Raw genomic sequence first — 17,888 nt, forward strand, 5'->3', positions numbered from 1 at the left:
TAGGTTTTATTGCACTCTTATGATGGCTTTCATGACCAAAACAGGTCATAAAAAGCGCAATAAAACTTACATTGTTACTTGGAGATGGATTAAATGGGATTTGAAATTAAAGTTCAAATTGGACATAAAATTGAACTTGAAATTATGCTCGAAATTGAACTTAAAATAAGAACTGAACAGCATTTGAACTTGAGATTAGACTTAGATTCAAATTGTACTAGAAATTGGGCTTTCTGTTCCTTTTCCAGTCCCGTTTTCAGACTTTTTGTTCCCTTTTTTCTTCTTTTCTGTATCATTTTCTTGGTTTTTGCTCTTTATCTGTTTTGTTCCGTTTTTCCTCTTTTTCTCTCATTTTTCTTTTTTTCTGTCCGGCATTTTTGGTGTTATTGTTCTATATTTCTTCATTACCTGTCCCATTTTTTATTATTTTCACTCTGGGTTTTTATACTATTTTTCTTATATTGTTTCCCTTTTTCCTTCTTTTCTCTCTCCTTTTTCTTATTTTCGTTTCCAGTTCTCGGCTTTTTCTAATACTTTTTATCTCCTTTCCTTCTAGTTTTTCGTATTCGTCTGATTCGTTTTTTCTTATTTAAATACTCCGTTTTTTTCCTTTTCTGTCACGTCTAGGTTCGATTGCTTTCTACAATTTTCCTTTTTAATCTCCCGTTTTGCTTATTTTGTTTTTCAGTTATACTTTTATTGGTTCGGCTTTCCTGTTTTCCTTTTCTTTTTTCTTTTTTCACCATAGAAAAAATTTCTGCTCCCTAAAAACCCCACATGCAAATTTGATTCCATTTGCTTGATTAGTTCTCCAGTTATGAGGAAATTTGTATTTCATTTGTATGGGAGCCCCACCTCCTAAAGAGGGAACGGGTCCTAATTCATCATAGAAAAAATTATTGCCTCCGAAAATCACCACATGCCAAATTTGGTTCCATTTGCTTGATTAGTTCTCGAGTTATGAGGAAATTTATATTTTATTTGTATGGGAGCCCCCCCCCCTCTTAAAGGGGGGAGGGATCAGAATTCACCATAGAAAAAAGTTCTGCCCCCTAAAAACCCCACATGCTAAATTTGATTCCATTTGCTTGATTAGTTCTCCAGTTATGAGGAAATTTGTATTCCATTTGTATGGGAGCCCCTCCTCTTAAAGGGGGGAGGGGTCATAATTCACCATAGAAAAAATTTCTGCCCCCTAAAAACCCCACATGCCAAATTTGGTTCCATTTGCTTGATTAGTTCTTAAGTTATGAGGAAATTTGTATTTCATGTTTATGGGAGCCCCCCCCCCCCTCTCCTAAACTGAGAGCGGACATAATTCATAAAAAAAAATTCTTGCCTCCTAAAACCCCTACATGCCAAATTTGGTTCCATTTGCTTGATTAGTTCTCGAGATAAGAGGAAATTTGTATTTCACTTGTAAGGAAGCCCTTCCTCCCAAAGGGGAGAGGGGTCATAATTCCCTTCCTAAAGAGGTGAGGGGTCTCAATTCACCATAGAAAAAATTCTTACCTCCAAAAACACACACATGCCCAATTTGGTTCCAATTCTTGATTAGTTCTCTAGTTATGCAGAAATTTGTGTTTCATTGGGAGCCCCCCTCTTAGGGGGGAGGGGTCTCTAACTATCATAAGAACCTTTCTCCCCAAAAACCCCAACATGCAAATTTTCACGCCGATCGGTTTAGCAGTTTTCGATTCTATAAGGAACATACCGACAGACAGACAGACAGAAATCCATTTTTAGAGGTATAGGTAGATAAACCTCACAGAAACAAACGAAACACATTTTAATTAAAGTTGATAATAATTTTACTGGTGATAAATTATTCGCTCAATACAATGCTAGATTCGAGAGAAAGACATTCGTCCTCGTCAGAGGAGCTAGTTTCCGAAATGTCTGATTGTTCCACTGGAAATGGGATAGGCTCTAAAGGTAACTTTGAGTAGTCGTAATTTTCAAACGCTTCTGGTTTCCATATAAGTGTTCTTGTTTCGCCTCCTTCTCTCTCGTCGATATAAAACTTACCCTTGACCATAATCTTTGCCGCGAAACTGAAATATCCTGGCCCTCTAGGAAAATCTCCTTCCCAGTATCCATGGAAACGACAATCCTCCATAACCACCTCTGCGGGACCTCGAGCAACACCTTCGATCCAGGTACCTCGCAGCATAATATTACCATCACTGAACGTGTAACATCCGACTCCGTGCCGTTGGTCCTTGAACCAGTTCCCTTGGTATTGAGCCCCGTTCGGATAATAGTAATTGCCACAACCGTGACGCAAATCTTTACGAAACTCTCCCTGGTACCAAGAACAGTCCGGATAATGCATTCGTCCCATTCCATGCCTGAGAGCTTTACGCCAACCACCATCATAATGATAGCCGTCTCTGATAAACAGACGCCCCTTGCCGTGCGGTAATCCCTTTCGAAAGTGTCCCTCATATCGAGAACCATTAACCAATTTCGCTCTACCTTCGCCATGGGCCTGTAGTTGTCGATTTCTAGCGCCATTGTACTTCTGCAAATTTGGTGTCAAATTATAAGCATGGAATAGACAAAACACTAAATATTGGCAATCCTACTTGAACATCAAATTTACCACGTTCCTCGAGTTCTCCTTCGGACAGTTCGAATTCCCGCAGGATTTTTTCACGACCCAAACGATGCGTCATGGTACATGAAATTAAACACAGCATACTACAACTTGGCACAGTCAGGGATGTGTTTTTCTTTGTGTTGTTTGCTTCAAATAATGAATTTCGAAAGATATTTGAAAAATATTGGACTTACAAAACAGGTTGTAACTTTCTGCCTTTCTACCCGAAGCGGGTATCAAGGACGTTAAAAATGGTGGACTGCCTCCAAGTGGGCCTACCAGGAACGATGCTGGCGACGGACATTGATGGAATTTACCTAATGGGTGGTAAAGGCCACGCCTTGGCGTGGTGATCAACTGCAGCACGATCCTTGAGCTAGTTGATATGGAACCGCACTAGCTTCCAGTTGTCAACCCAGACGATGTACATTACTGCACAAATTTTCCAGTTCGACACCAGGTGCCCAGTGCCAGTTGTTGTTAACGAATAGTTTTGCAAACACCTGGAGCCAGGACATCACATTAGTAGCCTAGTTCGTTCGATAAACCTCAACGGTTGGTTGTGTTTCGAGCAGTCAGATGGCGGACGAAGTAATTCCAGACACATTCGGATTCGACGACCGAGCGTGATTTCCGCCGGCGACTTACCGTCTAAAGCAAAAAGATTAGGAGTGCTTCGGTAGGTGCTCAGAAAGGTGTTGGATGCTTCGCGTATTATACCTCTTAGCTCCTGGATATTTCCTGGATGTGTCCAGCAATCTTTTTTTTCCATGTGTGGACTCATTACTGCGACCAGTATAGTTGATCTATTGTAATATCGCCCGGGTGTTTGCTGTATGACCTGCACTGCATTTCTTTTTGCTATAATCGCTATTGAGTGAGCGATATGCTTATTGAATTTTTTATGCGTGCTTGCGTGTATTGGGGTTTACCCTTCCTTCACAGCTTGATCTACTTTACTCACTTATTCCTCGCTGCCAGTACTGTCCCATATTATAGCCGTCCCTGGCGAGGACTCATTCGTACCTCTGACCAGTACACTTAACTATTGGAGGGACATTTGCACTGTCAAGAGGCTTCAGAGGGTAAATATAGAATTCAGCACGAAGGAAGGGTAAATGGAGAGGCCTGAGAATAAACCCATGCTAAAGTCACGACATCGAATGGCTTGATTCTACTAAGATTCGAACCCATGACCACTCGCTTGTCAAAGCAGATTCGGTAACCTTGCGGCTAACCTGCGGGTAACCTTGGAGCCCCCCTTCCAGCAATCTTTCTTTCCACTTGCCCGTTAGATTGGGGATGCAACGGCGCAATGATTAGGTGTTCGATGAATCTCCGCATATAAAAGGCTTCAAATTTCTTTGGCATAAACTGTGGCCCATTGTCACTGACCAACGTTGGAGGGTTGCCAAACCGAGCGAACACATTCTTCAGGATTGCGATTGTTGCTTCGCTTGTCGCACTACGAGTTTCGAAGCTTTAGGACCACTTTGACTACGAATCTACGACGACGAGATAGTATTCTCCGGAGATGGGTCCAGCATAATCTATGTGAACGCCTTCTTATGGCGCGCTAGCATATGGCTACGGTACCGGAGCACACTTCGGTGGAAACTTTGCAGCGGTAGCAGAATGCTGGCATGACTTAACGTAGTCGACAATTTCGCTGTCCAAGGAACGCTAGTAGACGTAGGACCTGGCAATCACTTTCATCCGTTAGATTCCAGGGTGACCATGGTGAACCTGCTCCAGGAAACACCGATTGTACATCGAAGAAACAACCAGACGCTCGCCAGACACTTTCCTGGTGACGGGATCGGAATGAGTAGTTTTTTGTACGATCCTGAAACTCAAAGAAAGGTTGTTAATTGTATCAGAGGTTACCAAGATGATATCGTATTCGAGGGCAACCGAGACGAAACGTAATCTTGGTCCGGTCTCACGTGCTGGCTGATGCATAGAGAGAGCACGTCTGCGTTGCCCAAATTCGCTGTAGTTACGTTCTCGACGGTAAAATCATACGGAAGCAGCGTTAGTGCCCAGCGCAGCAATCGGTTAGACGTGTAGACTGGAATGTCCTTCTTCGAGCAGAAAATACGCAAAAGAGGCGCATAGTCGGTCTTCAGATGGCCGACCAAACAGCATTCGGTGGAACTTTGTCACGGCGAATATGATCGCTAAGCCTTGATATATGTTGCACGACCTTCAATTTACCATTGGGAAATTTATGGCTGATAGACCGTCGAACAGGTAGCCCAATTAATTTATTTGCGCTTAAACGAACGTGCACTTCTCAGGCCAGATTGTAAAACCAATTCTTCCAAGTCGATTTCCAATTGAAGGAAAGTGTCAGACAGGTCGATGGCTGGCTGAAAACGGTGCAGTTGCCTAGGTTTACGAAAATCTCTTCCGGCAACGGAAGCGGATACAAGTGTGGTTACAGGGCATCATTGAGACCGGTAGAATAGTCCCCATAGATTCGGATGTAGCCGTTGGCCTGTCGGACGATTACGATCGAAACCGCCCTGTTCGAAAAATCGATTTAACCTGTCCAACTCGTCGTCCACTGCATTGTACATGAAATTCTGTGTCCTGCTTGAGCTCTAGCTTGATATTACTTTTCGTGCACAACCCAACTTCGCTTTGGAAGACGGCTGGAAACGCCGACTTGAGGCTATCTACAGGGATAGAAGAATTGGTGAAACAATTGCAGTAGGCAATGATAGGCACAGACCACAATCCAAAAGCATCGATCATATCTAACCCGAATAGATGAAGAGATTTTTACAGCACGTAGAACTGCAATTGACGTAGCACGTCGTTGATGGAAACAGTACAGGCGAATTTAAACATGACGTTGCCCACTGGTTCATGGCGAAACTCTTTAATTTTGTTCGCCAGTGAATCCAGAACGATTTCGAGTTTATCTGAAGAGACTGGACTGCAAAGCCTGAGGCTGAGTGAAACACTTTTGCTGCTGCTGCCTGAAATCTTGTTGCTGCTTCATCAATTGCTGTGCAAAAGTCTACTGCTGTTTAAAGGGGTGGTTGAAAATCTGTTCCGTTTGTGACGCCGTCTAGGAAAGATTCGCTGGTTGCTGATTCCCTGAGTTCATCCTGTCGTCTGCAGGAGCTACGCTTTATCCGGCCAATTTTTATTCCGAAAACCACTTTCCCGAGTCGCCAACGCTACGGTCGGGAGAATCCGAGATGGCCATTTTGGAATAGTAGGTATTGCTGTTGCAGTTGAAAACCGTATAAAGCGAGGTGCGACATTCGGTATTATTCTTGTTCTGTGTGTCGCAACCTAGACTAAATGTTTAGAGACTATTTTTCATAATTTTATTTAACTCTGATACAAACGATGCAATAAAAACTAGTGAAATTTTATAGAATCTCTCGGAAGGAATGTTGCGGGTAACATTTCGGAGCAAATCAAACTAGTGTGAGATCAAAAATGGATCAGCAGCTCATTTCCTGGCAACTTCAACCGATTGTGGCTTCGTCGGAGACAAACCGTGCCGGCGCTTGAAATTCAAAAAATAATCATCTCCTGGGATGCCATTTTTAAACACCGTCTTAATGGAGTCCCGGAAAAAAATAACGATAGTACGAAGATAAAAATTATGGTAACAGTACAATACAAAATACAATAAAAACAATAAAATTTATCGTCAGAAAAGATAACCAAACCATCAAACTTATTGTAGCCCACCGTAACATTCGTGGTTTTGAGAGATTCTACCATAAAAATGACGGGTTGAGTATCCTAACAATAAAAAAATCTATTTTTTCAAAAAAAAAAAATATTTATATACCAACCTCGTGTTTTTAGTATTCCCCTTGAAATGCGGTCACACATATATTAATTTTTTTTTTGTTTAAACCAACCCGGTAACAATGTGACAGCTCCCATACTAATCAAACGTACCTAAAACTGCTGGTTCGTGGTTCACGACAGATGTTTGAAAGCGGCGTAAATATCGAAGAAAGAGTTTATTATCATTTGTTTTGGCAAAAAATCCCTTGTGCATATAAGATCTGAATTAGTTTATTATTTCAATAGAGTATTTTACGAACTGACAACATTATGTCAAGTATCAAAACGTTTCTGTGGTAATGACAATAGCAGCATAACTGGTTCATCTGTCATAATAACATGCTCTATTTGGTTCTGTCATGTAACAGAGTGTTTTTTGTACAACTGCAACGAACTCTATTGCTTGGATTTACTCTTGAATTTTGCTTAACTTGTTCTGTTAAAGACAAAATCGATCCAGCAATCATGAAAGAGCATTTCATTTTGAATTGCGCAGCGGATAACTTTCAATGAAACAATATTTAAATACTTTAGAGCAGACAACTCGTACACAAGAGTGACAATCTTGTAATAAATACCGCTTTTTATCTTGTAAACAAATCAAACAACCCACCAAGAATTCAAACAATTTTACCAAAAACATGAAAAAATGCTGAAATAATCAATACGCACTTTTCAAATCGTTGCCCAGACAGCTTTTTGCGTTCACATTTAACGTAACAAAAATTAACATTTCCTTTGGAAATCGAAGGTGCGTCAATTTTGGCCGGTACGTAAAAACGATCGTCGCGACATTTTTGACACTGGCGGGTGTTATGGGAAACTGTTAATAACTGTCACTATGTTACGGGGTAGGTTTAAACCAATAGGGGAAACCGGTAGGGGAAAGTAATGAAAAGTTTTTTGAAAATGGGTGGGAAAGAATGGAAAGGTGACGGGGGGGGGGGGTTATTGGTAGCTACGCTTAATAAGTTGTCGTTGTGACTCCTACCTTAATATATTTCAAGGTCAAGACTAAAAACACGAGGTTTAGGCTAAAAATTTGGCTGCAATTCATCATTTCCGCTGAACATTGTCGCTTCCGTTTTAACTTACCCCGCATTTCAGCTTGCCCCGTGTACCTTAATAAATTCAACCAATTTTGGCTACTTACTATCGATAATTCGGCACCAGCTTTTCAAAAGGGCCAATCTGCAAAATGTAAACAAACCGAGTTAGGGTTTCTTTCTCTATGCTAGTCCAGCAGAAAATATTCTCTGTGACGCACTTTTGAGATCCTGCTAGCAATTTTTTGGTTGAAAAACTATAAAATAGCACTTTTATGAGCGATTGAGCACTTTGGATGGTACAATTTTCCTTCCAATCAGCAATATTAGTTTGTTCACTTCTGCTGAACTGTCACAGCGTCGACGAGATGACAGCTGAACTATCGTCAAAGAGGCCAGTCGCAAAAATATTATAGAATGTGAGGGTGGCGCCAACTAGGGGAAGTCGTCTATGCACGGACACCTAAGGTTTTTAAGATAAAACTCAAAACATACCGGGTTTATTACATCTATTTTCGCTTTAATGTAGAGAAAAACAATATTATAAGCAAAAAATACAAGGTAACAAGATTTGCGCTGCAAGATTAAAATTAGCTCAATTCGAAAGCTGTCCTCTATGCTCGAACTTGAAAAAATGATCTATTAAAACCAGCATCAATAGAAGAGAAATATCCTAGGATCCTAGAACAATTTAAAACTCCGGCACAAATCTTGTGAGTCCAATCCTTGCAGGTTTGCTGTACAAAAGTTGAAAAAAGTTCTATTCACATAATGTTTTGGTTGAGTGTGCTGGTAATGCAGAATGCACGTGAAAATGTACGCGGCAACTCCATTTACAAGGCAGGTTGATAGGTAGACATCAAACTGATATTTTGCTCCAATTTTTTCTACCTTTTGCATTGGTTAACTTATTTTATTTCACATAGGAAGCAAAGATATAGCAATTCTAGACGAAGTAAACAAATTTCGCTGATTACTTTACTGTCCGGTCATAGAGGACAAGTTGGTGTCCGGCCATAAAGGACACGGCACAGTTTTAAAAAATTAAGTTTTTCATCAAAATCTTGTATTTTTATATCAAATTTAAACTGTTTCAGAAAACAACTTTATCAAGCCAACGTTCAGAAATATGACATCTTTTATTTATAAAACATATTTTCAACTGCACTTTTATGAAATTTACTCGATTCTCTTTGTTTTATTGGTTGAACCGTTCGACAGTTCTCATTTGTTTACCTTTTGAAACAAAGATGTCATAATTGAGACATCATGAAATCTTGCAGTTTACTACTGTTACATGCTTTCCGAATATTTTTAAAATGCGTTGTTTTTGTGTAACCCTAGTGTCCGGCCATAGCGGCTTTCCGGCCGTAGGCGACTCCCCCTACAAACACGAATTATGCCGTCAGGCATTTTGACTCGTTAAAAACTGGATAGACAAAGTTGGGTTCGAATCCAATTATAATTGGCTCCCGTTATATTTAGGTTCAATCGCCAGATCCCCCAGCTTGGTAAAAAGCTGCAAATTTCGAACTTAGTGAGCGTTGCTTTTATCGACTCTCATCGGTTAACCCTAACTTTGCACTCCTTTCCCTTCACACCTTGTCCCACTCTGTTGGATACTATAAACACCTTATTACTTTCTTGTACAGTTTCCTACGCCTATTGAAAAGATTACTGTTATAAAAAATATTTTTGCCTGTTTAGAAATCAATTTCCTACAGCTCAACCTTAGAAATAATTTCGAAGCAATCGGTAGTGTTCGAGATACGATTTTTGGATCATGAAAACAAGGTACGCTCTTTTCAAAAAATAATCTTGAATCAAAATGATGCCAATACCTATGAAAAATGCGAGTTTCCTCCTAGCAAACATGTATGTAAAGGTAGGTTTAATCCAAATCAAAGAGTTATAGTAAACGAGTAAGAGTACTTCAAATTTTAGTGGTTTTAAAGAACCACTTCGTTTGGAATTGCTCTACTGGAGTTGTACGATCAATTGGTGCAAAAATATTTAAAAGATAAAGAAATCGCTGAGTTATCAGAGCGTAATTTTCGGAAGCACTCATTTCTGAACTTGTTGGAATATCACCCTACATTTCCGTTAGCCATAATCTTATGTCAAAAGTGTACAACTCTGTCTATTATGATATCGCAAATCTTGTTGCCGATAGCTCAATCTAGTTCTGATTGAGTAGACTGACTGAGAAGAGACCGCTTTGCTTTATCCTTTTTTCGCACGGTTTTAGTGCTACGAATTTTCCGGGATTTCTTCTAGAGGCTTGATGGAACGGCTACCAGACTGTGTATACCTCTGCAGTCCTGCAGTGAAAACAAAAAGGAAAAAAAGGATTGAAAGATAGATGATAAATCCGAACATGTGTGGGAATACTAGTTTTCGCGCAATTGTTTGGCATATTCGATTGCTTTATATGAAGAGGACAGTGTGTTACCTTAGACAGACAGTGATTTTCCTCGCGTATAATACTACCAATTTTTGACACTGTAATGTGATTGTCTGTTTTATACTCCAAGCTACCCCCAGAAGATATTCAACCCCGAACAATTCCTAGGTGTAGGTATGAATGCACACATATAAACTATAACAGAAATGCAGTAGACGAAATTCTCATCATCGAAGAAATCATAATTTCGTTGATAATTGTTATTCCCAGAATCAGACAAATACTTTTATATCTGTGATAGCCCTTCAGCTGATCTCCAGATATGACGCTGGTCTAACAAACTAAAAATCGCTTGTTCGCACCACGACTGGGAGCTACTGTAGAGTCAATAAGTTCGCTTAATTTTAGACCCACAATTGTCGTGTTCGTCTGCGGAAAAGCGAAGTTTGTCAAATAAAAGCAAAAGGTCCATCTCTGAAATCGAATTATGGCAATTAGGCATTGCTTTCTTTTTGCGACTTATGTAAACTAAAGTAATTCCTGCTTCAATCGTAGGTATTTAGCTTTTTAACGGAAAGTTTATTTCCGGTGAACAATTGACTAAACATTATTGAAATACCAATTCGATGCACGTGTAGTGACAATCCAGTTGCTTCCAACGAACTGAGCAAACCAAAACGGCATGATGATTACCGCGAATACAAAACGAATTTGCATTACTTTCACTGCCATTTACAGGAGTGGCACTGGCATTTACTTCCTGATCAAAAAGAATCTACAATTTATCAATAAAACGAGAACGGTAAACGATTGATTGACATTTGTTTTATCCCTTCGAAGTAATCTTTTTTGAAAGCATTCCTATGGTTCTCACAATCTTAAAAACACTTTTCGTAGGATGATTTTGAAATCGTTTTCAGTTCGCCTCAATAGTCTCAAAAAGCATTCCGCGAAATGATGATTAATGTCAGCGAGTATAACATCGAATTTGTCATATAACTTTTCTGACACCTTCTACCAAATTTTTCTAATCGCAACAGAAAATTTTACTTACTGTAGATGCACTTATAATTAGCTGCGAAGTCTGTCGCATATAAGCAAAAGGTCTTGTTTCGAAAACGGAATATAGCCTTAGAGATCCTTCTCTCAACTATGACATATCATCATGAATCGTTTCTATAAATATTCAACCATGTTTTGAATATAACTTAATACTGTCAGCTATCCATTTTTGTTCCGATACCGAAAGCTCACTGTCATTGTTATTGCAAAATATTAACCCACTTTCCGTCTGGTTTACACGAAAATGTCTACTATAGCTTAACTAAGATAGCCATCAGCATCAGTTGGCTTCACTAGAATGTGTTTTCGAGAAAATGTTCTATTTACTTTGGAACGCACCTCCTATATTTTACCTTCAAACGTTCGAATAATAGACGGTACAAAAAACCAGGTGTAGGAAGCCTAGACTTGCGTGGGGTATCATTCGCCGAGATATAGGTCGCGTAAAGGGAATTAGTCCCTATCAACTGTCACATTGAATTCATACACATAGTATGGTACCATGCTCTCGTAAAGAATAATTCATTCAAATCCGTTAAAGAACGTAACATAAGAAAGTGGGTGTAGAGCAATTATATAAATAGGGTGCCATTCACAAAGGATGTCGGTCGAGCAAGGGTGTAGCGTAGGGTGTAGACACTACGGATAGGCGGGTTTTGTAAAAGACTGTCGTCCTTTGAGAGCAATATACCTAATATCCTGTTAATAATTTTGACATTTGTATAATAAACTAGAGATTACTAAATACATATGAAGAGCAGTTACAAATCTCATTTTCCTTTTAGGATTGCCAGTAATAGACATATCTGTTATATAAAATAACAAACTCAAGACGTGTCAATCATGCCAATATAGCTGACAAAAATATCCTACCCATGGTGTATGATGCTTTATGAAGCAACGGTAAGATGCCACCTACATATTTCCTCGCCTCCTCGCCGTAAATTCAATTCTCCCCTGTAGCGAAAGTGTTCGGCAAAAGCTGATCAACAATCATTCAACGAATAGGCACCAACGCAGTTATCTTTAAAAATTCAATGTTAGCTTAGGAACGCATTACGCGACTAACCGAAACGCGCGAAGCGATCTAAACATTTCGTTGAAATTGGATAAACTTTTAACGTGAACGAAAATATTTACCATCCTCGTAGAGTGCAGGCGAGCGTACGTACCTACTCCTGTGCGGATGGTGGCAGTCAGCCGGAAGATAATTTTGCATTCTAGAAATGAATAGCACAGAAGGACATCAAATGCCACCAAAGAACGGAAAACTCAGTCTTAAAATATGAACTGAAACACGACGAACGGAGCAAACATAAAGAGATCGTTAGAGGAGAACGTCTTTTTTAGCGCGAAAAACATCTGTTCGTCTCATACATAAAACATTCCCAAATCAACTCGCCTCAAGTTCAACCGATTTTGATTCAAACCTCCGCATGAAAGTGTTAGAAATTACTAGCGAAATGAGTCTATATAAAGGATTATTTTTTTGGAGGCTCGTTTTTCGAACTTTTATGACGAAAAACTCACGCGTTTATGACGAATAACTCACGACATGTGACATGTGTCAAAGTGTAAGTTTTCGTGACAAAATTGTTGGAGTAGATCTTACACTTCAGGTTTACCCAAAAATTCTCGAAAAATTCCCGAACGCAGCTGGAGGACGGGGCGGGTTCACCGACTTCGATATTCCATCTCCTCCATCGATCTCCAGCCGCTCCATCTCCTCCAACGATCGTTTCGAGTAGTGGGCCGCCGCCAGATACGACCAGAACACCGCGTTTTCGTCGTTATAGTATTTCTTGATGAGCGATGCAATTACCAATATTTCGTACTATGAATTTCCCCGTTCACGGCCAGTCCGGAGCGAAAGAAGACCGGCTTCGACATCCTTTACTCGCTGATTCCCAGCCACAGCAGCACCTTCTTGTGGAACTTGGTGTGTGAAATGAACTTCACCTCGGAGCTCGGGGAAGTAAAATACGAAGTTCCCTGTCAGTCATTGCCATCCAGGGTGAGAAAGGTCCCGTCGTCCATCACCACCGCCACGTTGCGATTCGCTGGCAAATCGTCTAGACCATCTTATTCAGCCGCTGCCGCTGCGTTATTTCCTGCTGCTTCGAAACCAGTGGACGGGACTGCTGCTTCCTGACATGTAATTCCATGTTCTCCAAGTACTTTTTCACTGTTTGGCCGGTTGCAGCGACCCCCAGTCAAGCGCACGCAGCGATGTAGCCACTTTTCCCTTGGTCTTCCTTTTCAGCATCCTTTGAAGCTTCTTGTCGCTCAGGGTCGTGGGCCGTTCGGAACCGGGCTTTCTTTGGATGCTCTGATTGTTATCCAATAGTACCAAGATGTTGTAGATGCCGGAACGGGCGTATCCGGCGTCCATAAAGTATCGCACGATGTCCGTTCTTTAATCACGCACTCTTCTGAACAGAGTAGCCTCACTGTTTTCGCCATCACGGTTAGAGTTCGACTGATAGAGCTGAAGAATTTTATTGCAAGTAAGCTAATATAATTGATTTCCATGGGAAATTTATCAAACTCAATTACTTACTTACTTACTTACTTAGGTGACTGGCCGTCCTAAGACAAAGCCTGTTGAACAAATTTTCTTCATGTAACTCGATTGAGGGCTACCGCTCTCCAATTCCTCGGACACCGAGTACTCTCCGCCAGATCGCGCTCCACCTGGTCTAACCATCGCCGCCGAAGATCGTTCTTAGCACTCGTCGTTCGAAAACTCCAAGCACTCGCAGGTCCTCCTCGAGCATTGTCCATGTTTCATGCCCGTAGAGAACAACCGGTCTAATAAGCGTCTTGTACAGGGTGCACTTTGTATGGGGACTTAGTCTACTCGACCGCAATTGCATGTGAAGCCCATAGTAAGCACGATGTCCGCTGATAATACGCCTCCGAATCTCACGACTAGTATCATTGTCCGCCGTTACCAGTGAGCCAAGGTAGACAAATTCATCGGCTACCTCAAACTCATCGCCGTCGATCAATATACTACTGCCCAAGCGGTGTCGTTCGGCCTCGGTTCCGCTGGCCAGCATGTACTTTGTTTTAGACGTATTTACCTTTAACCTAATCTTTTTTGCTTCGGGCTTTAGTCTGGTGTACTGTTCAGCCACCGCCACAGATGTTCTGCCGATAATATCCATGTCATCGGCAAAGCAGACGAATTGATTCGGTTCATAACACCTTGTAGCGCTATGTTGAATAGCAGGCATGAAAGACCATCACCTTGACGAAGCCCCCTGTGTGATTCGAATGGACTTGATAATCCACCCGAAATCCGAATACAGCACTGTGTACCATCCATCGTAGATTTAATCAGTTTGATGAGCTTCCTGGGGAAGCTGTTCTCATCCATGATTTTCCATAGCTCTTTCCGGTCGATGGTATCATATGCGGCTTTAAAGTCAACGAATAAATGATGCGTGGGAACTCTGTATTCACGGCTCTTTTGGAGGATTTGCCGCAGTGTAAATATTTGATCCGTTGTAGACCGACCTTCGACGAAGCCGGCTTGATAAGTTCCTACAAATCTATTCGCAATTGGTTATAGTCGGCGGAAAATGTTTTAGGACAGCACTTTATAGGCGGCGTTGAGAACGGTGATCGCTCGATAGTTCTCACAGTCCAACTTGTCGCCCTTTTTATAGAGCTGGCATATAACCCCATCTTTCCGCTCTTCCGGTAGGTGTCCCGTATCCCAAATTCTAACAATTAGTCGGTGTACACAAACGGCCAGCTTTTCTGGTCCCATTTTAATAAGCTCCGCTCCGATGCCATCTTTTCCAGCGGACTTGTTGTTCTTTAGCTGCATGATGGTCTCCTTAACTTCGCCTATCGTTGGGGCTGGCACTTCTTCCCCGTTTGTAGCACCGTCGAAATCGCTTACCCCGCCGCCATGGTTCTCCGCCAGGTGTTCGTCGAAGTGCTGCTTCCACCTATCGGTCACGTCACGATCGTTCGTCAGAATACTGCCAGTCTTATCCCGACACATTTCGGATCGCGGCACAAAGCCTTTGCGGGATCCGTTCGGTTTCTGGTAGAACTTTCGCGTTTCCTGAGAACGATGCAGCCGCTCCAACTCTGCATATTCCTACTCTTCCAGGTAGCGCTTTTTCTCCCGAAAGATTTGGTTTCGCTGTATCCTCTTCTGTTTGTGTCTTTCCATGTTCTGACATGTGGCACTGCGCATCTTGGCCTCCCGCGCAGCGTTCTCCTCATCCATTACTCTCCTACATTCATCGTCAAACCAATCGTTCCGCTAATCCCGATTCCCGATGGAGCTCTCCGCTACACTGCTCATGCTTGTTTTGAAAGTGTTCCAACAGTCCTCGAGAGGGGCTTCGTCCAGCTCGTCCTCTTCCGGCAGCGCAGCTTCGAGTGAATGCGCGTAGTTTGCGGCGACGTCTGGATGCTTCAGCCACGCGAAATCTAACCGAGGCTGGCGTCGGTACCGAATGTTGTTCACAACGGAGAGTCTTGGGCGCATCTAAACCATCACTAGGTAGTGGTCCGCATCAACGTTAGCGCTTCGATAGGATCTGACGTCGATAATGTCTGAGAATTGCCGACTGTCGATCCAAACGTGGCCGATCTGTGTTTCTGTCCGATTTGGTGACCTCCAGGTGTACTTGTGAAGGATTCTGTGCTGGAGAAAGGTGCTACGTACGACCATGTTCTTGGAGGCGGCAAAGTCGATAAGTCTTAGGCCAATTTCATTGGTCCGCTGGTGTGCACTAAACCTTCCAATCACTGGTTTGTATTCCTCCTCCTGGCCGACCTGAACATTGAAATTCCCGATGACGATCTTGATATCATGTTCTGGGCAGCGGTCGTATTCACTCTCCAACTGCGCGTAGAATTCATCCTCGTCGTCATCGGTACTTCTGAGATGAGGACTGTGCACGTTGATGATGCTTATATTGAAGAATCGGCCCTTGATTCTCAACCTGCACATTCGAAAATTGATTGACCACCACCAAATCACCCATTTCCGCTTCTCGCCCGTCACTATGAAAGCTGTACCCAGCTCGTGTGGGTTGCCGCAGCTCTGGTAGATGGTATGTCCATCTCTGAACGTACGAACCGTTGAGCTCTTCCAGCACACCTCCTGCAGCGCTACGACGTCGAACTTGCAGCTCTTTAATACGTCGGAGAGCACTCGAGTGCTCCCTTGGAAGTTAAGAGATCGGCAGTTCCACGTTCCGAGTTTCTAATCCATAGTCCTTTTTCGTCGCGTGGGTCTATTCCGATTGTTCCAGTAAGAACTTATTTGTTCTTCGTTCCATGCTTTAGTATTTTTTGTGGTGACGGCTTGCAAAACCTGCTACACCAACCCCTGTTTCGCCGGAGGGCCAACAAAGCTCGAAAGAGCCTTCCTTTCCTGTCAGCATACGACCTTGGCTTCCACCGGGGTTGGTTACCCGATCTCCACCAAAGTTGCTCGTATCCCGGCTGGTACCACGACGAGGTAGGAATAGGAGTTGCTGAATAAGAGGCTATGAACCACTGTAGGGTCTATTTTATGCCTACACGTGCACAAGGCACCGACGGTACGCATTATTCAGCCGTTTACCAGCCATCAAACTCAATTAGTGATCTAATTTTTTGTATTACCATCCAAAAAAAGTCCATTTTTTAAAGCATACGTAATATTTTCTTTTCTATGCAATCTTCCCGTATCCTATGGATGCCAGACCGTAGCCGTGCATCAAATGTGTTCTGGTGCAAAATGTGCTATGAATATTATCTCGTACCAAATACGAATCATACGTAACAACCACCTTTCTGGTAGAAAAAAGGCTACGAATGTTTTTAAAGGGTTTGAATTTTTTTATCAACTACAAAAATAGTTTTAGGAATATTTTTTCTAAAAAAATACGAAATTATGTTCTCAGTATTGAGAACGATAGACAGGCTGTTGTTCCACTCACTTTGGAAGAGGTAAAGAAAGCAGCTAGGGAACTGAAAAACGGTAAAGCAGTTAGACAGCACGACTTTCCTGCTGAACTTTTTGAAGTCGAGAGCAAATTGCATACTTATGTGTATGATTATTTTCATTCACTTCCTGTGGTCAGATAATTACAAAACTAGTTTAAAAATAAGCGGAAACTCTGTAGAATCGAAATCTGGTATGACAAAACAGTACTCTATTCCAAATTTTTAGTCGTTGATGTTCCCTTAAGTTACTTAGCTATTGTCTAGAATTTTACCGAAAGTTATATTCCGATCCGACAAGCCATTCTAAAATCATTATATTTTTAAACTGCTGGTTTCTTGAAATTTTAAGTTTGTGTTGCCTTAATCAACATGGTGAATTAGCCTAATTAAAATCAATCGTTTATATATTGTAAAAACAGTAATTTTGTATTCTAACAAGCTGATTGCAGAAAACTGCAACTCTTTGCGACATTCAATTAAATTATCTCTTGAAAGAAAAAATAAAACTGCTCCCACGAAACTACGACACTTTTACTATGTAAACGTTTCAGAAAGAGTAGCACAAGAACAGTTATTCACCCTGACTAATATGTTAGAAACGAAAAAAAAATTAAATCAAATGCCATTGGAAAATAACAAACAAAAAAACGGTTCACGTATGAATTCTAAATCGAAGGACAATAATGATTTCAAAACATCACATGATTCATTGGCGCGACGAGCATTTATTGCATGTTTCACAGTATCATTCCACAGCCCTATATGTTGCTGTTTGCAGCAAAACTGACGTAAAATCGAACAAAATTGAACCTGCTTTTGGCTTCGCATTTAAAGAACTGAGGAAAAATAACAGAATAGTGCCCATAATAACTAACTGATTTTGAAAATAATGGAAACCAATAATTTAGGGTAACCAACCTATTTTGGACCCCCTCAGCAGCTGTACATAATTTGGATACTTCCATTTGATTTTGCTGTAAGTGTCCAA

The 17,888-nt window shown here is 41.4% G+C and overlaps 1 protein-coding gene across 1 annotated transcript; it reads right to left on the reverse strand.

Moving 5' to 3' along the window:
• Nucleotides 1-1,825: 1,825 nt before the first annotated feature.
• Nucleotides 1,826-2,678, reverse strand: LOC128740370 (radial spoke head 1 homolog). Its single transcript, XM_053835909.1, has 2 exons — nt 2,589-2,678; nt 1,826-2,524 (listed from the first exon to the last, which is right to left on the reverse strand). Exons 1-2 carry the CDS (start codon nt 2,676-2,678, stop codon nt 1,826-1,828), a joined length of 789 nt encoding a protein of 262 aa, XP_053691884.1.
• Nucleotides 2,679-17,888: the final 15,210 nt, after the last annotated feature.

The sequence above is a fragment of the Sabethes cyaneus genome, chromosome 3 (genome assembly GCF_943734655.1).
Source record: "Sabethes cyaneus chromosome 3, idSabCyanKW18_F2, whole genome shotgun sequence".
NCBI lineage: Eukaryota > Metazoa > Arthropoda > Insecta > Diptera > Culicidae > Sabethes > Sabethes cyaneus.

Coding starts and splice junctions, on each gene's coding strand:
- LOC128740370 (XM_053835909.1), bottom strand. CDS start 2,678: ATGACGCATCGTTTGGGTCGTGAAAAAATCCTGCGGGAATTCGAACTG. Junction 2,525..2,588: donor GTGGTAAATTTGATGTTCAA/GTAGGATTGCCA, acceptor CCAAATTTGCAG/AAGTACAATGGCGCTAGAAA.